The sequence below is a fragment of the Stomoxys calcitrans genome, chromosome 4 (genome assembly GCF_963082655.1).
Source record: "Stomoxys calcitrans chromosome 4, idStoCalc2.1, whole genome shotgun sequence".
NCBI classification, from domain to species: domain Eukaryota; kingdom Metazoa; phylum Arthropoda; class Insecta; order Diptera; family Muscidae; genus Stomoxys; species Stomoxys calcitrans.
This window is the reverse complement of record NC_081555.1, coordinates 132,622,247-132,647,328: the sequence shown is the minus strand read 5'-3', so window position 1 is coordinate 132,647,328 and position 25,082 is coordinate 132,622,247. Positions and strand designations below refer to the sequence as shown.

Below are 25,082 nucleotides of genomic sequence, written 5' to 3'. Positions count from 1 at the left end.
ATAGATTTCAGTAGTAGATCCAGGAGGAATATATGAACAAGTCAAAAATAAAAATGTATTTCCATATTTTAATTTAACAGCCAGGAATTCGATGGATGGATCAATAAATACATATATGATAAATGCACTGTATTCAGTCGAGACAGCAATTAGGACGCCTCCACCACATTTTTTTTTATACCAATTGTACGATCACGTCTTAAAACTTGATATCTATCACACAAAATTTTAGTATTTAAAATGTTTCCATGAAGCCAGGTTTCAGGGAAAATTATTACATCGTATTAGAATCCAAAACTATCAGTATGCAGACCAGATAACTTATTTAAAAGTAAAGTACAAAGCTGACATAAAAATGTATTTTTTAGTGTCTGAGGTGCCTCCCTACCCCCCAAAACCCCCAGGAGGACATCTTTACCGATTAGGACAATATGGGAATCAAAAGAAAGGTATTTGGGAGTTAAATACGAATATGGCATTAAAAATTGTGTCCAAGTACTTAGGAGGCCGCCCCAGGCCCAAAATCGCCGCAAAAGTAGAGCCCAAAATCAAAAGTGGACCAATCGGGACAATATGAGACTCGGATAAAAGGTATTTTGGAGTGGAAGAATGATTATGGGCGGGAAACTGGTAAGCTAAAAACTTATTACGATTCCGTTGTTTGGACTGCGATATTGGAAAGGTGCAATCTAAGCTTAATACCATAGGTTCGGAAAACATCATGTCTTGGCATAGGCTGGATCATTAGGATCACGCCTGCTAGGGTGAGACTACTGGAGACTATTCTAAATATCAGACCCATAAACATAGGGATTAAGCGTAAGGAAGCCACTGCGGCTTTGAGATTGAAGACTATGGGAGAAAGGATAGGTGCAGGTATTACCATGGCGGTGCAATCGTGGCTACGATAGAAAACCTGGACGTAAGGGAAGAAGTTTCGAATCGAATATCTGAGATCACACATTATGTCGAGTGCGAGGCACTGCTGCCGCAGTCACAATCTTGGATTGATTGAACTCTGGTATTTGCATCTGGAAGTTCATGCTTCACGGATGGATCAAAGCTAGAGGACAGAGCAGCCCTGGGTTTTAGCATTGAAAACATAGAGACTGAGATCTGTTTAAGACGGCCTTACCTACCTACAAAAATTGCGGCTGCCAGGGGCTCAAGAAGTCAAATCGTGAGATCGGTTTATATGGGAGCTATATCGGGTTATAGACCGATTTAGACCGTACTTAACACAGTTGTTTGAAGTCTTAACAGAACCCCACATGCAGGGCTCAAGAAGTCAATTGGGGAGATCGGTTTATATGGGAACTATAACTAAATATGAATCTTTATGGCAATCACCAACGACCTAGATCGATATTAAGTAGCTGTGCCCAATTTAAAGCTTTACGCGTTCGACCTCTATCGTGATTTCGACAGACGGACGGGCGGACATGTCTAGATCGATTATGCTAGATGTTAAAATCACAGATTGTTGTTCGAAGATGGGTAATATCGGACTATATCTTGATATTGCCACCACCATAGGATGAGGATCCACTTTTCTAGTGATCCCGTTTGCAACACCTTGTATTATTGATCTGCGACCCCATAAATACGTACATTTGTCCGTCCGTCCGTCCTTCTATATGTTCGTCCGTATACCCCCATCCTATGCTGGTGGGTATAAAAATTCCATTGGGATTTCTTGTAATAACCTTCAGTTATTCGTTTTTACCCAGCATCTAAGGATGGAGTTTTATTAATTTTTCACGCCGTTTACAGTACACATTTAATTATTCATTTCCGACTCTTTATGGTATATATATTTTTCGTCGTCGTAAAAATCCTAGACGATATAGCCCTGTCCGTCCGTCAGTCCGTCGGTCTGTTGAAACCACACTACAATCCTCAAAATTGAGGTATTTAGCTGAAATTTTGCACAGATTGTTGTTCGAGGATGTTTAATATCGGACTATATCTTGATATTGCCACCACCATAGGATGAAGATCCTATGGATGAAGATCACTATTTTAGTGATGAAGATCTAGTGATGAAGAACACTAATCTAGTGATCTCGTTTGCAACACCTCGAAATATTGATTTGATCTGAGATCCTGTGGATGAAGATCACTAATCTAGTGATGAAGAACACTAATCTAGTGATGAAGATCACTTATCTAGTGATGAAGATCACTTATCTAGTGATCTCGTTTGCAACACCTCGATATATTGATCTGCGACATATATTCTTAATCGTCATGACATTTTAAGTCGATCAACCCATGTCCGTCCGTCCGTCTGTGGAAATCTCTGTAGCTGTCGAACGCATAAAGCTGGTCATTTAAAATTTTGCATAGATACTTCTACTTGATTTACGCCGTTTTGGGATTACAAATGGGTCATATCAGTGCATACTTGGATTTATGTAGCTCCCGTATAAAATCGTACTCCGGTTTGAATTCTTGGGCCCCTGAAAGCTGCAATCATTATCCGATTGGGCTGAAGTTTTAAACGTTGTGTTCTGTAACAACATACGATAGCGCCAATTATAGACCAAAACGGTATATAAACTGATATGGCTCTCAAAAAGCCATCTCCAAACTTGAAATTTTGAGACTTTAGAAGCGCCAATTGTTATTCGATTTGTCTGACATTTTTTTACGTGTTCTGTTAAGATTTACAACAAACGATCTTCCCTGGAAATCGCCATTGTTGTCCGTTTGGCTAAAATTTTGAACGTAGGGTTTTGTTATGACTTTTAACATCTATAATAAGTATTGCCCAAATCGGTCTTAAACCGTATGAGCCGATCTCCTGTCTTCGATTTGCTTTATACGGCCTCTAGAAGCTTTAATATTTGCTTGGTTTGCAGAAATTTAGTATTTAAAGTGTAACTTCCCTTCAACTTATCAACTTTTAGTGCAAGCTTTAAACAGGATCCCACTATGGGTTCCTTAGATTCGGCCCAGACAAACTTAGTATACTTTTACTTATTTTAAAGGGAAGGTAATTTCTTTTAGTATTTTCTTTCTAACATTTACTAACCCAAATGTTTTACTATTTCCAAAGTTGGAATGGATATGAGTTCCTAATTTGAATGTTTATAATTTTGTTGCAGATAACTTACATGGTCCCAAGTTCAGCTGGAACCCGCTTTAAAGTCAAAATCCAAGGATTTTTATGGTAAGTTTTAGAATTTTTCTATAATATTCCATATATCATAACTTCAAAACACTGTTCCCTTTAACACGAGATAGAATATCTCGACATGAAATCCACAAACATATATACATATCTAGTTTATGGAAAGCGTTGCATTGCATACAAATAAGGCACACAGCTAAGAAGGACAGACTGACACACACTCATAAGACAGACGGACGGACGGACGTACCATATCTTATTCACCTACAAGACCAGGCCAATGCATCAGGTACCCCGGCTCACGTATGTGAAGTGGCAAGCAAAAAAACCGAAAACGCACTCACAAGATAGATTAAAAACATCTTAAAAGTTAACAAACTTCAGGTTGCAACAGTCAAACGACGACGAGTAACCACCGATGTATGGACAGACAGAGATGAACTAACAAATGGATAGACAGACATCGACTCAGATTCAAAGCAACTCGCTTTTACCGCACCAACCTGAACATCACACATGTCTGCGGATGTGGCTCATATGCTGTGGTTCTTCCACAAAGAAACCCACAGATCTAAAACAAGGCAAAAAACGAAAAAATATAAACTTTGCCACAAACTTTAATATTGGCACGCGTGCATTTTGAACAGTCGGCCAGCCAGCCAGCCAGTCAGCCATGGAGTAGTGCAACATAACACTGCCACACATTTAGTAGCAAAATAGTGGCAGTGGCAGCCAGTCCCAGAGACAATAACTAGAGGTGCAACCACCACCACAGCCATGCCATGGACACATGAATGCAATATAGAGGGACGGACAGACAGACAGACAGACGGATGGACGGACATCTTGCTGCAACTTCCACATAGACTTCTCGCCACTCTTTAAGCGTAACAAGAACAGGGAAAAGACGTTGTTAAGTGGCTGTTTGGGATGGATCTACGACAAATGTCTGTCCTTTCTTACAACATTGGGTTTGTGCGTTTTATCTTCAAGCTTCTTTACGCCCCTTGCCTTGAAGCTCACTGAGGGTTTGGCTTGTTGGTGTTTTTGCGTAAATGCGTCAAAAATACAGGTAGTCACGATTCATGAAACATTTTTATGTGCCAGCTTCAAAACTAAAAGGAAAAACTACAATAAGTAAACAACAACAATGGCACAAATGGAAACAAATAATTTTGAGACTTCACAGAGTTGCCATAAAAAAAAAGAAAAAATACTTCAAAATAAAAAGCCTAGGAATTTTAGAATCTTAAATCATAAAGCTAAGGGTTTGATTATGAAATGGCAAATAAAATGGAATATAAATCAAGTGACAGTAGTCAAAAAAGCCAAATTAAAGAAAACTATGGCCACATTGAAAAGGAAAGAAAATAGTATTTAAACAATTATTTGCTTCTATCGACTTCATTATAAAAACAAGTAAAAAGACAAAGGATAACCAGCACCTCGGATATATATGTAAACCACCTTTCGTCGTTATCCGGTGCAAAATGCATTGTTTTTGAACCCATAGCAGCTGTATCGAAATATGGTCCGACTTGGACCAAATTCAGCACTGACATTGAGTGGTCTAATAATACAAGTCACTGTTCAATATTGGTTTAATATTCTTCTTTTCGGCAGCTATATACAAATATAGACCGATCTGAACCAAATAGGACACAAATGTCGAAAATGCCTAACAAAAGTCACTGTGTCAAATCTCAGCGAAATCGGATAATAAATGCGCCTTTTATGGGGCTAGGACCACGAATCGAGAGATCGGACTATATGGCAGCTATATCCAAATCTGGACCAATCTGGGCCAAATTGAAAAAAGATTAAGCCTAAGGGTCTACCACAACTAACTGCCCCAATTTTCAACTAAATTGGACATTAAATGCTCCTTTTATGGTCCAAGACCTTAAGTCGAGCGATCGGCCTATATGGCAGCTATATTCAAATCTAGACCGATCTGGGCCAAATTGAAGAAGAATGTCGAGTGGCTTAGCACAACTCACTGTCTCAAATTTTAGCCAAATCGGACAATAAATGTGGCTTTTATGGGCCTAATACCTTAAATCGGCAGATCGGTCTATATGAGGGCTATATCAAGATATAGGCCGATATAGCCCATTTTCAAACTAAACCGCCTATAGGCAAAAGAAGAATCTGTGAAAAGTTTCACCTCGTATCTCAATATCTCAATTTTTAAAAAAACTGCTGTGTGATTTCAACAGACAGACGGACGGACATACGGACGGACAGATGGACGGACATGTCTAGATCGTCTTAGATTTTTACGACGATCAAGAATATAAATACTTTATAGGGTCAGAAATGCATATTTCGATGTGCTGCGAGTGGAATGACAAAATGATTATAACCTCACCCTTCTTTGATGGGTATAACAAGCAAGAGCGTGCTTAGTTCGGCCGGGCTGAATCTTATATACCCTCCAGAATAAAATAAATCGTTATGCTATTGGAGATATATCAAGTTATAGTCCGATTGAACCATATTTAACGCAGTTGTTGACAGTCATAACAAACAACTTCATGCTAAATTTCTGCCATATCGGATGAGAATTGCGCCCTCTAGTGGTTCAAGAAGTCAAGACTCAAGACCGGTTTATATGGCAGCTATATCAGGTTATTGACCGATTTGAACCATACTTAGCACAGTTATTAAAACTGATACCAAAACACCACGTGTAAAATCTCAGCCAAATCGGATAAGAATTTCGCCTTCTAGATGCTCAAGAAGTCAGGACCCAAGATCGGTTTATATGGCAGCTATATCAGGTTATGGACCGATTTGAACCATATTTAGCACAGTTGTTGAAACTGATACCAAAACACCACGTGCAAAATCTCAGCCAAATCGGATAAGAATTTCGCCTTCTAGATGCTCAAGAAGTCAGGACCCAAGATCGGTTTATATGACAGCTTTATCTGGTTACGGACTGATTTAGACCATACTTAGCACAATTGTTGAAAGTTATAACAAAACACCATATGCCAAATTTCAGCCAAATCGGATAAGAATTGCATCCTCTAGTGGCTCAAGAAGTCAAGATCCAAGATTGGTATATATAACAGCTATATCATGTTATGAACCGATTTAAACCATATTCAACATAGTTGTTGGAAGTCATAACGAAACACCATGTGCCAAATTTCAGCCAAATCGGATAAGAATTGCATCCTCTAGTGGATCAAGAAGACAAGATCCAAGATCGGTATATATGGCAGCTATATCTGGTTAAGAACTGATTTAGACCATACTTAGCATAGTTGTTGGAAGTCATATCAAAACACCATGTGTCCAATTGTAGCGAAATCGGGTGAGAATTACGCCCTCTAGTGGCTCAAGAAGGCAATTTTCAAGATCGGTTTATATGGCAGCTATATCCGAACGTGGACTGATATGGTCCATTTACAATCCCCACTGGCCTACACTGATAAAAAGTATTTGTGCAAAATTTCAAGCGATTAGCTTTACTCCTTCGAAAGTTAGCGTGCTTTCGACAGACGGACGTACGGATATGGATAGATTGTTCTAAAATGTCATGACCATCAAGTATTAGACGAATATTTCGAGGTGTTACAAACGGAATGACGAAACTAGTATACCCCTATCCTATGGTGGAGGGTATAACTTGACCCCTTTGTCAAAAATTGCACAAGAATCCGGTCTACCACCATGATCCATAAGAGCGGTGAAGCAACACCATCGTCCCATTTCTAAGCATTGGATGCACCCTCAATATCCAGGAAAGCAGCCAAGGTAAAATGCTTGTACTCGAGAGACGCTATAAAAAGCGGAGTCGACTGATCTCCTGATGTAAGCATCCGGAATCCTCTCCAAAGTCTTAATGGAAAAGGAAGAATGACTTATCGGCCTGAAATCCTTTTCCCCAATATATTGCAGCGTCACTTATTGGGTATAATAACCCACTTTGACCATCCTCCGAAATTGGGGTACATGCAAACAGAGATACCAGTCTGATAAAGATCCAAAAGCCTGCTGCAACATCTTAGGGTAAATATCCATCGGGTTCAGGAGATTTGTAAGACCCATAGGTATATAGTGCCCAATGAATATTCTAACGAGTCTCTAGAATATTCTATCCGTGACGGAATTCTTCGTGGGCAATCAGCCCCTACCATCCTGAAACTGACAGTCGGTTTTTTGCAGTAGACTATGGATCTGATATCGCAATTTGTTTGACCAAGTGTGTCCATTGTACTTTGATCACAAAGATATCTGGGTAGAAATTCAGACGGGCAAGTCTTAACCAACTAGAAAAGCGATTCCAGCTCGATCAGTACACATCGACTGAACTTTCTAAACACGCTTCTTATTATACCCACCACCGAAGGATGGGGGTGTACTCATTTTGTCATTCCGTTTGCAACACATCGAAATATCCGTTATCGATCTAGCCATGTGCATCCGTCCGTTGAAATCATATTGGAAAACTTAAAATGGCCATATTTCCTAAACTAATCGCCCTACAGCAAAACTAAGGTTAATTTGTGATCACTTCAAAAAATTCAAAAGTTTTGGTTCGAAAACTTAAAATGGCCATATTTCCTAAACTAAGCGTCCTACAGCAAAATTAAGGTTAATTCGTGATCACTTCCAAAAATTCGAAATTTTCAGTTGGAAAACTTAAAATGGCCATATCTCCTAAACTAAGCGTCCTACAGCAAAACTAAGGTTAATTAGTGATCACTTCGAAAAATTCGAAATTTTTGGTTTGAAAACTTAAAATGGCCATATCTCCTAAACTAAGCGTCCTACAGCAAAACTAAGGGTAATTCGTGATCACTTCGAAAAATTCGCAATTTTTGTTTCGAAAACTTAAAATGGCCATATCTCCTAAACTAAGCGTCCTACAGCAAAACAAAGGTGATCACTTCTAAAAATTCGAAATTTTTGGTTCGAAAACTTAAAATAGCGTCCTACAGCAAAACTAAGGTTAATTCGTGATCACTTCGAAAAATTCGAAATTTTTGGTTCGAAAACTTAAAATGGCCATATCTCCTAAACTAAGCGTCCTACAGCAAAACTAAGGTTAATTCGTGATAATTTCGAAAAATTCAAAATTTTTGGTTCGAAAACTTAAAATGGCCATATCTCCTAAACTAAGCGTCCTACAGCAAAACTAAGGTTAATTCGTGATCACTTCAAAAAATTCGAAATTTTTGGTTCGAAAACTTAAAATGGCCATATCTCCTAAATTAAGCGTTCTACAGCAAAACTAAGGTTAATTCGTGATCACTTCAAAAAATTCGAAATTTTTGGTTCGAAAACTTAAAATGGCCATATCTCCTAAACTGAGAATCCTACAGCAAAACTAAGGTTAATTCGTGATCACTTCAAAAAATTCGAAATTTTTAGTTCGAAAACTTAAAATGGCCATATCTCCTAAACTAGGCGTCCTACAGCAAAACTAAGGTTAATTCGTGATCACTTCGAAAAATTCGAAATTTTCAGTTGGAAAACTTAAAATGGCCATATCTCCTAAACTAAGCGTCCTGCAGCAAAACTAAGGTTAATTCGTGATCACTTCGAAAAATTCGAAATTTTCAGTTGGAAAACTTAAAATGGCCATCTCCTAAACTAAGCGTCCTACAGCAAAACAAAGGTTAATTCGTGATCACTTCGAAAAATTCGAAATTTTTGGTTCGAAAACTTAAAATGGCCATATCTCCTAAACTAAGCGTCCTACAGCAAAACTAAGGTTAATTCGTGATCATTTCGAAAAATTCAAAATTTTTGGTTCGAAAACTTAAAATGGCCATATCTCCTAAACTAAGCGTCCTACAGCAAAAATAAGGTTAATTCGTGATCACTTCGAAAAATTCGAAATTTTCAGTTGGAAAACTTAAAATGGCCATATCTCCTAAACTAAGCGTCCTACAGCAAAACTAAGGTTAATTCGTGATCATTTCGAAAAATTCAAAATTTTGGGTTCGAAAACTTAAATGGCCATATCTCCTAAACTAGGCGTCCTACAGCAAAACTAAGGTTAATTCGTGATCACTTCGAAAAATTCGAAATTTTCAGTTGGAAAACTTAAAATGGCCATATCTCCTAAACTAAGCGTCCTACAACAAAACTAAGGTTATTTCGTAATCACTTCGAACAATTCGAAATTTTCAGTTGGATCACTTTGAAAAATTCGAAATTTTCAGTTGGAAAACTTAAAATGGCCATATCTCCTAAACTAAGCGTCCTACAGCAAAACTAAGGTTAATTCGTGATCATTTCGAAAAATTCAAAATTTTTGGTTCGAAAACTTAAAATGGCCATATCTCCTAAACTAAATGGCCATATCTCCTAAATTAAGCGTCCTACAGCAAAACTAAGGTTAATTTGTGATCACTTCAAAAAATTCGAAATTTTTAGTTCGAAAACTTAAATGGCCATATCTCCTAAACTAGGCGTCCTACAGCAAAACTAAGGTTAATTCGTGATCACTTCGAAAAATTCGAAATTTTCAGTTGGAAAACTTAAAATGGCCATATCTCCTAAACTAAGCGTCCTACAGCAAAACTAAGGTCAATTCGTGATCACTTCGAAAAATTCGAAATTTTCAGTTGGAAAACTTAAAATGGCCATATCTCCTAAACTAAGCATCCTACAGCAAAACAAAGGTTAATTCGTGATCACTTCGAAAAATTCGAAATTTTCAGTTGGAAAACTTAAAATGGCCATATCTCCTAAACTAAGCGTCCTACAGCAAAACTAAGGTTAATTCGTGATCACTTCGAAAAATTCGAAATTTTCAGTTGGAAAACTTAAAATGGCCATATCTCCTAAACTAAGCGTCCTACAGCAAAACAAAGGTTAATTCGTGATCACTTCGAAAAATTCGAAAAATTCCTAAACTAAGCGTCCTACAGCAAAACTAAGGTTAATTCGTGATCACTTCGAAAAATTCGAAATTTTCAGTTGGAAAACTTAAAATGGCCATATCTCCTAAACTAAGCGTCCTACAGCAAAACAAAGGTTAGTTCGTGATCACTTCGAAAAATTCGAAATTTTCAGTTGGAAAACTTAAAATGGCCATATCTCCTAAACTAAGCGTCCTACAGCAAAACAAAGGTTAATTCGTGATCACTTCGAAAAATTCGAAATTTTCAGTTGGAAAACTTAAAATGGCCATATCTCCTAAACTAAGCGTCCTACAGCAAAACAAAGGTTAATTCGTGATCACTTCGAAAAATTCGAAATTTTCAGTTGGAAAACTTAAAATGGCCATATCTCCTAAACTAAGCGTCCTACAGCAAAACTAAGGTTTATTCGTGATCACTTCGAAAAATTCGAAATTTTTGGTTCGAAAACTTAAAATGGCCATATCTCCTAAACTAAGCGTCCTACAGCAAAACTAAGGTTAATTCGTGATCACTTCGAAAAATTAAAAATTTTTGGTTCGAAAACTTAAAATGGCAATATCTCCTAAACTAAGCGTCCTACAGCAAAACTAAGGTTAATTCGTGATCACTTCGAAAAATTCGAAATTTTCAGTTGGAAAACTTAAAATGGCCATATCTCCTAAACTAAGCGTCCTACAGCAAAACTAAGGTTAATTCGTGATCACTTCGAAAAATTCTAAATTTTCAGTTGGAAAACTTAAAATGGCCATATCTCCAAAACTAAGCGTCCTACAGCAAAACTAAGGTTAATTCGTGATCACTTCGAAAAATTCGAAATTTTCAGTTGGAAAACTTAAAATGGCCATATCTCCTAAACTAAGCGTCCTACAGCAAAACTAAGGTTAATTCGTGATCACTTCGAAAAATTCTAAATTTTCAGTTGGAAAACTTAAAATGGCCATATCTCCTAAACTAAGCGTCCTACAGCAAAACTAAGGTTAATTCGTGATCACTTCGAAAAATTCTAAATTTTCAGTTGGAAAACTTAAAATGGCCATATCTCCTAAACTAAGCGTCCTACAGCAAAACAAAGGTTAATTCGTGATCACTTCGAAAAATTCGAAATTTTCAGTTGGAAAACTTAAAATGGCCATATCTCCTAAACTAAGCGTCCTACAGCAAAACTAAGGTTAATTCGTGATCACTTCGAAAAATTCGAAATTTTCAGTTGGAAAACTTAAAATGGCCATATCTCCTAAACTAAGCGTCCTACAGCAAAACTAAGGTTAATTCGTGATCACTTCGAAAAATTCGAAATTTTCAGTTGGAAAACTTAAAATGGCCATATCTCCTAAACTAAGCGTCCTACAGCAAAACAAAGGTGATCACTTCGAAAAATTCGAAATTTTCAGTTGGAAAACTTAAAATGGCCATATCTCCTAAACTAAGCGTCCTACAGCAAAACAAAGGTTAATTCGTGATCACTTCGAAAAATTCGAAATTTTCAGTTGGAAAACTTAAAATGGCCATATCTCCTAAACTAAGCGTCCTACAGCAAAACCAAGGTTAATTCGTGATCACTTCGAAAATTTCAAAATTTTCAGTTGGAAAACTTAAAATGGCCATATCTCCTAAACTAAGCGTCCTACAGCAAAACTAAGGTTAATTCGTGATCACTTCGAAAATTTCGAAATTTTCAGTTGGAAAACTTAAAATGGCCATATCTCCTAAACTAAGCGTCCTACAGCAAAACAAAGGTTAATTCGTGATCACTTCGAAAAATTCGAAATTTTCAGTTGGAAAACTTAAAATGGCCATATCTCCTAAACTAAGCGTCCTACAGCAAAACCAAGGTTAATTCGTGATCACTTCGAAAATTTCAAAATTTTCAGTTGGAAAACTTAAAATGGCCATATCTCCTAAACTAAGCGTCCTACAGCAAAACTAAGGTTAATTCGTGATCACTTCGAAAAATTCGAAATTTTCAGTTGGAAAACTTAAAATGGCCATATCTCCTAAACTAAGCGTCCTACAGCAAAACTAAGGTTAATACGTGATCACTTCGAAAAATTCAAAATTTTTGGTTCGAAAACTTAAAATGGCAATATCTCCTAAACTAAGCGTCCTACAGCAAAACTAAGGTTAATTCGTGATCACTTCGAAAAATTCGAAATTTTCAGTTGGAAAACTTAAAATGGCCATATCTCCTAAACTAAGCGTCCTACAGCAAAACTAAGGTTAATACGTGATCACTTCGAAAAATTCAAAATTTTTGGTTCGAAAACTTAAAATGGCAATATCTCCTAAACTAAGCGTCCTACAGCAAAACTAAGGTTAATTCGTGATCACTTCGAAAAATTCGAAATTTTCAGTTGGAAAACTTAAAATGGCCATATCTCCTAAACTAAGCGTCCTACAGCAAAACTAAGGTTAATTCGTGATCACTTCGAAAAATTCGAAATTTTCAGTTGGAAAACTTAAAATGGCCATATCTCCTAAACTAAGCGTCCTACAGCAAAACCAAGGTTAATTCTTGATCACTTCGAAAAATTCGAAATTTTCAGTTGGAAAACTTAAAATGGCCATATCTCCTAAACTAAGCGTCCTACAGCAAAACAAAGGTTAATTCGTGATCACTTCGAAAAATTCGAAATTTTCAGTTGGAAAACTTAAAATGGCCATATCTCCTAAACTAAGCGTCCTACAGCAAAACCAAGGTTAATTCTTGATCACTTCGAAAAATTCGAAATTTTCAGTTGGAAAACTTAAAATGGCCATATCTCCTAAACTAAGCGTCCTACAGCAAAACCAAGGTTAATTCGTGATCACTTCGAAAAATTCGAAATTTTCAGTTGGAAAACTTAAAATGGCCATATCTCCTAAACTAAGCGTCCTACAGCAAAACAAAGGTTAATTCGTGATCACTTCGAAAAATTCGAAATTTTCAGTTGGAAAACTTAAAATGGCCATATCTCCTAAACTAAGCGTCCTACAGCAAAACCAAGGTTAATTCGTGATCACTTCGAAAAATTCGAAATTTTCAGTTGGAAAACTTAAAATGGCCATATCTCCTAAACTAAGCGTCCTACAGCAAAACCAAGGTTAATTCGTGATCACTTCGAAAAATTCGAAATTTTCAGTTGGAAAACTTAAAATGGCCATATCTCCTAAACTAAGCGTCCTACAGCAAAACAAAGGTTAATTCGTGATCACTTCGAAAAATTCGAAATTTTCAGTTGGAAAACTTAAAATGGCCATATCTCCTAAACTAAGCGTCCTACAGCAAAACCAAGGTTAATTCGTGATCACTTCGAAAATTTCAAAATTTTTAGTTGGAAAACTTAAAATGGCCATATCTCCTAAACTAAGCGTCCTACAGCAAAACTAAGGTTAATTCGTGATCACTTCGAAAATTTCGAAATTTTCAGTTGGAAAACTTAAAATGGCCATATCTCCTAAACTAAGCGTCCTACAGCAAAACAAAGGTTAATTCGTGATCACTTCGAAAAATTCGAAATTTTCAGTTGGAAAACTTAAAATGGCCATATCTCCTAAACTAAGCGTCCTACAGCAAAACCAAGGTTAATTCGTGATCACTTCGAAAATTTCAAAATTTTCAGTTGGAAAACTTAAAATGGCCATATCTCCTAAACTAAGCGTCCTACAGCAAAACTAAGGTTAATTCGTGATCACTTCGAAAAATTCGAAATTTTCAGTTGGAAAACTTAAAATGGCCATATCTCCTAAACTAAGCGTCCTACAGCAAAACTAAGGTTAATACGTGATCACTTCGAAAAATTCAAAATTTTTGGTTCGAAAACTTAAAATGGCAATATCTCCTAAACTAAGCGTCCTACAGCAAAACTAAGGTTAATTCGTGATCACTTCGAAAAATTCGAAATTTTCAGTTGGAAAACTTAAAATGGCCATATCTCCTAAACTAAGCGTCCTACAGCAAAACTAAGGTTAATACGTGATCACTTCGAAAAATTCAAAATTTTTGGTTCGAAAACTTAAAATGGCAATATCTCCTAAACTAAGCGTCCTACAGCAAAACTAAGGTTAATTCGTGATCACTTCGAAAAATTCGAAATTTTCAGTTGGAAAACTTAAAATGGCCATATCTCCTAAACTAAGCGTCCTACAGCAAAACAAAGGTTAATTCGTGATCACTTCGAAAAATTCGAAATTTTCAGTTGGAAAACTTAAAATGGCCATATCTCCTAAATTAAGCGTCCTACAGCAAAACAAAGGTTAATTCGTGATCACTTCGAAAAATTCGAAATTTTCAGTTGGAAAACTTAAAATGGCCATATCTCCTAAACTAAGCGTCCTACAGCAAAACCAAGGTTAATTCGTGATCACTTCGAAAAATTCGAAATTTTCAGTTGGAAAACTTAAAATGGCCATATCTCCTAAACTAAGCGTCCTACAGCAAAACAAAGGTGATCACTTCGAAAAATTCGAAATTTTCAGTTGGAAAACTTAAAATGGCCATATCTCCTAAACTAAGCGTCCTACAGCAAAACAAAGGTTAATTCGTGATCACTTCGAAAAATTCGAAATTTTCAGTTGGAAAACTTAAAATGGCCATATCTCCTAAACTAAGCGTCCTACAGCAAAACCAAGGTTAATTCGTGATCACTTCGAAAATTTCAAAATTTTTAGTTGGAAAACTTAAAATGGCCATATCTCCTAAACTAAGCGTCCTACAGCAAAACTAAGGTTAATTCGTGATCACTTCGAAAATTTCGAAATTTTCAGTTGGAAAACTTAAAATGGCCATATCTCCTAAACTAAGCGTCCTACAGCAAAACAAAGGTTAATTCGTGATCACTTCGAAAAATTCGAAATTTTCAGTTGGAAAACTTAAAATGGCCATATCTCCTAAACTAAGCGTCCTACAGCAAAACCAAGGTTAATTCGTGATCACTTCGAAAATTTCAAAATTTTCAGTTGGAAAACTTAAAATGGCCATATCTCCTAAACTAAGCGTCCTACAGCAAAACTAAGGTTAATTCGTGATCACTTCGAAAAATTCGAAATTTTCAGTTGGAAAACTTAAAATGGCCATATCTCCTAAACTAAGCGTCCTACAGCAAAACTAAGGTTAATACGTGATCACTTCGAAAAATTCAAAATTTTTGGTTCGAAAACTTAAAATGGCCATATCTCCTAAACTAAGCGTCCTACAGCAAAACTAAGGTTAATACGTGATCACTTCGAAAAATTCAAAATTTTTGGTTCGAAAACTTAAAATGGCAATATCTCCTAAACTAAGCGTCCTACAGCAAAACTAAGGTTAATTCGTGATCACTTCGAAAAATTCGAAATTTTCAGTTGGAAAACTTAAAATGGCCATATCTCCTAAACTAAGCGTCCTACAGCAAAACTAAGGTTAATACGTGATCACTTCGAAAAATTCAAAATTTTTGGTTCGAAAACTTAAAATGGCAATATCTCCTAAACTAAGCGTCCTACAGCAAAACTAAGGTTAATTCGTGATCACTTCGAAAAATTCGAAATTTTCAGTTGGAAAACTTAAAATGGCCATATCTCCTAAACTAAGCGTCCTACAGCAAAACTAAGGTTAATTCGTGATCACTTCGAAAAATTCGAAATTTTCAGTTGGAAAACTTAAAATGGCCATATCTCCTAAACTAAGCGTCCTACAGCAAAACCAAGGTTAATTCTTGATCACTTCGAAAAATTCGAAATTTTCAGTTGGAAAACTTAAAATGGCCATATCTCCTAAACTAAGCGTCCTACAGCAAAACAAAGGTTAATTCGTGATCACTTCGAAAAATTCGAAATTTTCAGTTGGAAAACTTAAAATGGCCATATCTCCTAAACTAAGCGTCCTACAGCAAAACCAAGGTTAATTCTTGATCACTTCGAAAAATTCGAAATTTTCAGTTGGAAAACTTAAAATGGCCATATCTCCTAAACTAAGCGTCCTACAGCAAAACCAAGGTTAATTCGTGATCACTTCGAAAAATTCGAAATTTTCAGTTGGAAAACTTAAAATGGCCATATCTCCTAAACTAAGCGTCCTACAGCAAAACAAAGGTTAATTCGTGATCACTTCGAAAAATTCGAAATTTTCAGTTGGAAAACTTAAAATGGCCATATCTCCTAAACTAAGCGTCCTACAGCAAAACCAAGGTTAATTCGTGATCACTTCGAAAAATTCGAAATTTTCAGTTGGAAAACTTAAAATGGCCATATCTCCTAAACTAAGCGTCCTACAGCAAAACAAAGGTTAATTCGTGATCACTTCGAAAAATTCGAAATTTTCAGTTGGAAAACTTAAAATGGCCATATCTCCTAAACTAAGCGTCCTACAGCAAAACCAAGGTTAATTCTTGATCACTTCGAAAAATTCGAAATTTTCAGTTGGAAAACTTAAAATGGCCATATATCCTAAACTAAGCGTCCTACAGCAAAACAAAGGTTAATTCGTGATCACTTCGAAAAATTCGAAATTTTCAGTTGGAAAACTTAAAATGGCCATATCTCCTAAACTAAGCGTCCTACAGCAAAACAAAGGTTAATTCGTGATCACTTCGAAAAATTCGAAATTTTTGGTTCGAAAACTTAAAATAGCCATATCTCCTAAACTAAGCGTCCTACAGCAAAACTAAGGTTAATTCGTGATCACTTCGAAAAATTCGAAATTTTTGGTTCGAAAACTTAAAATGGCCATATCTCCTAAACTAAGCGTCCTACAGCAAAACTAAGGTTAATTCGTGATCACTTCGAAAAATTCGAAATTTTCAGTTGGAAAACTTAAAATGGCCATATCTCCTAAACTTAGCGTCCTACAGCAAAACTAAGGTTAATTCGTGATCACTTCGAAAAATTCGAAATTTTCAGTTGGAAAACTTAAAATGGCCATATCTCCTAAACTAAGCGTCCTACAGCAAAACTAAGGTTAATTCGTGATCACTTCGAAAACTTCGAAATTTTCAGTTGGAAAACTTAAAATGGCCATATATCCTAAACTAAGCGTCCTACAGCAAAACAAAGGTTAATTCGTGATCACTTCGAAAAATTCGAAATTTTCAGTTGGAAAACTTAAAATGGCCATATCTCCTAAACTAAGCGTCCTACAGCAAAACAAAGGTTAATTCGTGATCACTTCGAAAAATTCGAAATTTTTGGTTCGAAAACTTAAAATAGCCATATCTCCTAAACTAAGCGTCCTACAGCAAAACTAAGGTTAATTCGTGATCACTTCGAAAAATTCGAAATTTTTGGTTCGAAAACTTAAAATGGCCATATCTCCTAAACTAAGCGTCCTACAGCAAAACTAAGGTTAATTCGTGATCACTTCGAAAAATTCGAAATTTTCAGTTGGAAAACTTAAAATGGCCATATCTCCTAAACTAAGCGTCCTACAGCAAAACTAAGGTTAATTCGTGATCACTTCGAAAAATTCGAAATTTTCAGTTGGAAAACTTAAAATGGCCATATCTCCTAAACTAAGCGTCCTACAGCAAAACTAAGGTTAATTCGTGATCACTTCGAAAAATTCGAAATTTTCAGATGGAAAACTTAAAATGGCCATATCTCCTAAACTAAGCGTCCTACAGCAAAACCAAGGTTAACTCGTGATCACTTCGAAAAATTCGAAATTTTCAGTTGGAAAACTTAAAATGGCCATATCTCCTAAACTAAGCGTCCTACAGCAAAACCAAGGTTAATTCGTGATCACTTCGAAAAATTCGAAATTTTCAGTTGGAAAACTTAAAATGGCCATATCTCCTAAACTAAGCGTCCTACAGCAAAACCAAGGTTAATTCGTGATCACTTCGAAAAATTCGAAATTTTCAGTTGGAAAACTTAAAATGGCCATATCTCCTAAACTAAGCGTCCTACAGCAAAACCAAGGTTAATTCGTGATCACTTCGAAAAATTCGAAATTTTCAGTTGGAAAACTTAAAATGGCCATATCTCCTAAACTAAGCGTCCTACAGCAAAACTAAGGTTAATTCGTGATCACTTCGAAAAATTCGAAATTTTCAGATGGAAAACTTAAAATGGCCATATCTCCTAAACTAAGCGTCCTACAGCAAAACTAAGGTTAATTCGTGATCACTTCGAAAAATTCGAAATTTTTGGTTCGAAAACTTAAAATGGCCATATCTCCTAAACTAAGCGTCCTACAGCAAAACTAAGGTTAATTCGTGATCACTTCGAAAAATTCGAAATTTTCAGTTGGAAAACTTAAAATGGCCATATCTCCTAAACTAAGCGTCCTACAGCAAAACTAAGGTTAATTCGTGATCACTTCGAAAAATTCGAAATTTTCAGATGGAAAACTTAAAATGGCCATATCTCCTAAACTAAGCGTCCTACAGCAAAACCAAGGTTAACTCGTGATCACTTCGAAAAATTCGAAATTTTCAGTTGGAAAACTTAAAATGGCCATATCTCCTAAACTAAGCGTCCTACAGCAAAACCAAGGTTAATTCGTGATCACTTCGAAAAATTCGAAATTTTCAGTTGGAAAACTTAAAATGGCCATATCTCCTAAACTAAGCGTCCTACAGCAAAACAAAGGTTAATTCGTGATCACTTCGAAAAATTCGAAATTTTCAGTTGGAAAACTTAAAATGGCCATATCTCCTAAACTAAGCGTCCTACAGCAAAACCAAGGTTAATTCGTGATCACTTCGAAAAATTCGAAATTTTCAGTTGGAAAACTTAAAATGGCCATATCTCCTAAACTAAGCGTCCTACAGCAAAACCAAGGTTAATTCGTGATCACTTCGAAAAATTCGAAATTTTCAGTTGGAAAACTTAAAATGGCCATATCTCCTAAACTAAGCATCCTACAGCAAAACAAAGGTTAATTCGTGATCACTTCGAAAAATTCGAAATTTTCAGTTGGAAAACTTAAAATGGCCATATCTCCTAAACTAAGCGTCCTACAGCAAAACCAAGGTTAATTCGTGATCACTTCGAAAAATTCGAAATTTTCAGTTGGAAAACTTAAAATGGCCATATCTCCTAAACTAAGCGTCCTACAGCAAAACTAAGGTTAATTCGTGATCACTTCGAAAAATTCGAAATTTTCAGTTGGAAAACTTAAAATGGCCATATCTCCTAAACTAAGCGTCCTACAGCAAAACAAAGGTTAATTCGTGATCACTTCGAAAAATTCGAAATTTTCAGTTGGAAAACTTAAAATGGCCATATCTCCTAAACTAAGCGTCCTACAGCAAAACTAAGGTTAATTCGTGATCACTTCGAAAAATTCGAAATTTTCAGTTGGAAAACTTAAAATGGCCATATCTCCTAAACTAAGCGTCCTACAGCAAAACAAAGGTTAATTCTTGATCACTTCGAAAAATTCTAAATTTTTGGTTCGAAAACTTAAAATGGCAATATCTCCTAAACTAAGCGTCCTACAGCAAAACTAAGGTTAATTCGTGATCACTTCGAAAAATTCGAAATATTCAGTTGGAAAACTTAAAATGGCCATATCTCCTAAACTAAGCGTCCTACAGCAAAACAAAGGTTAATTCGTGATCACTTCGAAAAATTCGAAATTTTCAGTTGGAAAACTTAAAATGGCCATATCTCCTAAACTAAGCGTCCTACAGCAAAACAAAGGTTAATTCGTGATCACTTCGAAAAATTCGAAATTTTTGGTTTGAAAACTTAAAATGGCCATATCTCCTAAACTAAGCGTCCTACAGCAAAACAAAGGTTAATTCGTGATCACTTCGAAAAATTCGAAATTTTCAGTTGGAAAACTTAAAATGGCCATATCTCCTAAACTAAGCGTCCTACAGCAAAACTAAGGTTAATTCGTGATCACTTCGAAAAATTCGAAATTTTCAGTTGGAAAACTTAAAATGGCCATATCTCCTAAACTAAGCGTCCTACAGCAAAACAAAGGTTAATTCGTGATCACTTCGAAAAATTCGAAATTTTCAGTTGGAAAACTTAAAATGGCCATATCTCCTAAACTAAGCGTCCTACAGCAAAACAAAGGTTAATTCGTGATCATTCCGAAAAATTCGAAATTTTCAGTTGGAAAACTTAAAATGGCCATATCTCCTAAACTAAGCGTCCCACAGCAAAACTAAGGTTAATTCGTGATCACTTCGAAAAATTCGAAATTTTCAGTTGGAAAACTTAAAATGGCCATATCTCCTAAACTAAGCGTCCTACAGCAAAACTAAGGTTAATACGTGATCACTTCGAAAAATTCAAAATTTTTGGTTCGAAAACTTAAAATGGCAATATCTCCTAAACTAAGCGTCCTACAGCAAAACTAAGGTTAATTCGTGATCACTTCGAAAAATTCGAAATTTTCAGTTGGAAAACTTAAAATGGCCATATCTCCTAAACTAAGCGTCCTACAGCAAAACTAAGGTTAATTCGTGATCACTTCGAAAAATTCGAAATTTTCAGTTGGAAAACTTAAAATGGCCATATCTCCTAAACTAAGCGTCCTACAGCAAAACTAAGGTTAATTCGTGATCACTTCGAAAACTTCGAAATTTTCAGTTGGAAAACTTAAAATGGCCATATCTCCTAAACTAAGCGTCCTACAGCAAAACAAAGGTTAATTCGTGATCACTTCGAAAAATTCGAAATTTTCAGTTCGAAAACTTAAAATAGCCATATCTCCTAAACTAAGCGTCCTACAGCAAAACTAAGGTTAATTCGTGATCACTTCGAAAAATTCGAAATTTTCAGTTGGAAAACTTAAAATGGCCATATCTCCTAAACTAAGCGTCCTACAGCAAAACTAAGGTTAATACGTGATCACTTCGAAAAATTCGAAATTTTTGGTTCGAAAACTTAAAATGGCCATATCTCCTAAACTAAGCGTCCTACAGCAAAACTAAGGTTAATTCGTGATCACTTCGAAAAATTCGAAATTTTTGGTTCGAAAACTTAAAATGGCCATATCTCCTAAACTAAGCGTCCTACAGCAAAACTAAGGTTAATTCGTGATCACTTCGAAAAATTCGAAATTTTCAGTTGGAAAACTTAAAATGGCCATATCTCCTAAACTAAGCGTCCTACAGCAAAACTAAGGTTAATTCGTGATCACTTCGAAAAATTCGAAATTTTCAGATGGAAAACTTAAAATGGCCATATCTCCTAAACTAAGCGTCCTACAGCAAAACAAAGGTTAATTCGTGATCACTTCGAAAAATTCGAAATTTTCAGTTGGAAAACTTAAAATGGTCATATCTCCTAAACTAAGCGTCCTACAGCAAAACTAAGGTTAATTCGTGATCATTTCGAAATTTTCCGTCCTACAGCAAAACTAAGGTTAATTCGTGATCATTTCGAAATTTTCAGTTGGAAAACTTAAAATGGCCATATCTCCTAAACTAAGCGTCCTACAGCAAAACAAAGGTTAATTCGTGATCACTTCGAAAAATTCGAAATTTTCAGTTGGAAAACTTAAAATGGCCATATCTCCTAAACTAAGCGTCCTACAGCAAAACTAAGGTTAATTCGTGATCACTTCGAAAAATTCGAAATTTTCAGTTGGAAAACTTAAAATGGCCATATCTCCTAAACTAAGCGTCCTACAGCAAAACTAAGGTTAATTCGTGATCACTTCGAAAAATTCGAAATTTTCAGTTGGAAAACTTAAAATGACCATATCTCCTAAACTAAGCGTCCTACAGCAAAACTAAGGTTAATCCGTGATCACTTCGAAAAATTCGAAATTTTCAGTTGGAAAACTTAAAATGGCCATATCTCCTAAACTAAGCGTCCTACAGCAAAACAAAGGTTAATTCGTGATCACTTCGAAAAATTCGAAATTTTCAGTTGGAAAACTTAAAATGGCAATATCTCCTAAACTAAGCGTCCTACAGCAAAACTAAGGTTAATTCGTGATCACTTCGAAAAATTCGAAATTTTCAGTTGGAAAACTTAAAATGGCCATATCTCCTAAACTAAGCGTCCTACAGCAAAACTAAGGTTAATTCGTGATCACTTCGAAAAATTCGAAATTTTCAGTTGGAAAACTTAAAATGGCCATATCTCCTAAACTAAGCGTCCTACAGCAAAACAAAGGTTAATTCGTGATCACTTCGAAAAATTCGAAATTTTCAGTTGGAAAACTTAAAATGGCCATATCTCCTAAACTAAGCGTCCTACAGCAAAACAAAGGTTAATTCGTGATCACTTCGAAAAATTCGAAATTTTCAGTTAGAAAACTTAAAATGGCCATATCTCCTAAACTAAGCGTCCTACAGCAAAACAAAGGTTAATTCGTGATCACTTCGAAAAATTCGAAATTTTCAGTTGGAAAACTTAAAATGGCCATATCTCCTAAACTAAGCGTCCTACAGCAAAACAAAGGTTAATTCGTGATCACTTCGAAAAATTCGAAATTTTTGGTTCGAAAACTTAAAATAGCCATATCTCCTAAACTAAGCGTCCTACAGCAAAACTAAGGTTAATTCGTGATCACTTCGAAAAATTCGAAATTTTCAGTTGGAAAACTTAAAATGGCCATGTCTCCTAAACTAAGCGTCCTACAGCAAAACAAAGGTTAATTCGTGATCACTTCGAAAAATTCGAAATTTTCAGTTGGAAAACTTAAAATGGCCATATCTCCTAAACTAAGCGTCCTACAGCAAAACTAAGGTTAATTCGTGATCACTTCGAAAAATTCGAAATTTTTGGTTCGAAAACTTAAAATGGCCATATCTCCTAAACTAAGCGTCCTACAGCAAAACTAAGTTTAATTCGTGATCACTTCGAAAAATTCGAAATTTTCAGTTGGAAAACTTAAAATGGCCATATCTCCTAAACTAAGCGTCCTACAGCAAAACAAAGGTTAATTCGTGATCACTTCGAAAAATTCGAAATTTTCAGTTGAAATGGCCATATCTCCTAAACTAAGCGTCCTACAGCAAAACTAAGGTTAATTCGTGATCACTTCGAAAAATTCGAAATTTTTGGTTCGAAAACTTAAAATGGCCATATCTCCTAAACTAAGCGTCCTACAGCAAAACTAAGGTTAATTCGTGATCATTTCGAAATTTTCAGTTGGAAAACTTAAAATGGCCATATCTCCTAAACTAAGCGTCCTACAGCAAAACAAAGGTTAATTCGTGATCACTTCGAAAAATTCGAAATTTTCAGTTGGAAAACTTAAAATGGCCATATCTCCTAAACTAAGCGTCCTACAGCAAAACTAAGGTTAATTCGTGATCATTTCGAAATTTTCAGTTGGAAAACTTAAAATGGCCATATCTCCTAAACTAAGCGTCCTACAGCAAAACAAAGGTTAATTCGTGATCACTTCGAAAAATTCGAAATTTTCAGTTGGAAAACTTAAAATGGCCATATCTCCTAAACAAAGCGTCCTACAGCAAAACAAAGGTTAATTCGTGATCACTTCGAAAATTTCAAAATTTTCAGTTGGAAAACTTAAAATGGCCATATCTCCTAAACTAAGCGTCCTACAGCAAAACAAAGGTTAATTCGTGATCACTTCGAAAAATTCGAAATTTTCAGTTGGAAAACTTAAAATGGCCATATCTCCTAAACTAAGCGTCCTACAGCAAAACAAAGGTTAATTCGTGATCACTTCGAAAAATTCGAAATTTTTGGTTCGAAAACTTAAAATAGCCATATCTCCTAAACTAAGCGTCCTACAGCAAAACTAAGGTTAATTCGTGATCACTTCGAAAAATTCGAAATTTTTGGTTCGAAAACTTAAAATGGCCATATCTCCTAAACTAAGCGTCCTACAGCAAAACTAAGGTTAATTCGTGATCACTTCGAAAAATTCGAAATTTTCAGTTGGAAAACTTAAAATGGCCATATCTCCTAAACTAAGCGTCCTACAGCAAAACAAAGGTTAATTCGTGATCACTTCGAAAAATTCGAAATTTTCAGTTGGAAAACTTAAAATGGCCATATCTCCTAAACTAAGCGTCCTACAGCAAAACAAAGGTTAATTCGTGATCACTTCGAAAAATTCGAAATTTTTGGTTCGAAAACTTAAAATAGCCATATCTCCTAAACTAAGCGTCCTACAGCAAAACTAAGGTTAATTCGTGATCACTTCGAAAAATTCGAAATTTTTGGTTCGAAAACTTAAAATGGCCATATCTCCTAAACTAAGCGTCCTACAGCAAAACTAAGGTTAATTCGTGATCACTTCGAAAAATTCGAAATTTTCAGTTGGAAAACTTAAAATGGCCATATCTCCTAAACTAAGCGTCCTACAGCAAAACAAAGGTTAATTCGTGATCACTTCGAAAAATTCGAAATTTTTGGTTCGAAAACTTAAAATAGCCATATCTCCTAAACTAAGCGTGCTGCAGCAAAACTAAGGTTAATTCGTGATCACTTCGAAAAATTCAAAATTTTTGGTTCGAAAACTTAAAATGGCCATATCTCCTAAACTAAGCGTCCTACAGCAAAACAAAGGTTAATTCGTGATCACTTCGAAAAATTCGAAATTTTCAGTTGGAAAACTTAAAATGGCCATATCTCCTAAACTAAGCGTCCTACAGCAAAACTAAGGTTAATTCGTGATCACTTCGAAAAATTCGAAATTTTTGGTTCGAAAACTTAAAATGGCCATATCTCCTAAACTAAGCGTCCTACAGCAAAACTAAGGTTAATTCGTGATCACTTCGAAAAATTCGAAATTTTCAGTTGGAAAACTTAAAATGGCCATATCTCCTAAACTAAGCGTCCTACAGCAAAACAAAGGTTAATTCGTGATCACTTCGAAAAATTCGAAATTTTCAGTTGGAAAACTTAAAATGGCCATATCTCCTAAACTAAGCATCCTACAGCAAAACAAAGGTTAATTCGTGATCACTTCGAAAAATTCGAAATTTTCAGTTGGAAAACTTAAAATGGCCATATCTCCTAAACTAAGCGTCCTACAGCAAAACTAAGGTTAATTCGTGATCACTTCGAAAAATTCGAAATTTTCAGTTGGAAAACTTAAAATGGCCATATCTCCTAAACTAAGCGTCCTACAGCAAAACTAAGGCTAATTCGTGAAATTTTCAGTTGGAAAACTTAAAATGGCCATATCTCCTAAACTAAGCGTCCTACAG

At 35.8% G+C, this 25,082-nt stretch overlaps 1 protein-coding gene across 1 annotated transcript in view; it reads left to right on the top strand.

The window, feature by feature from the left end:
• Positions 1 to 25,082, top strand: part of LOC131997027 (uncharacterized) — a 341,371-nt gene that overhangs the window by 197,715 nt on the left and 118,574 nt on the right. Inside the window, exon 3 of the mRNA XM_059367275.1 lies at positions 3,111 to 3,175. Within this exon, the coding sequence (XP_059223258.1) occupies positions 3,120 to 3,175 (56 nt within the window). The 5' untranslated portion in view covers positions 3,111 to 3,119. The remainder of the gene's footprint in view (positions 1 to 3,110; positions 3,176 to 25,082) is intronic.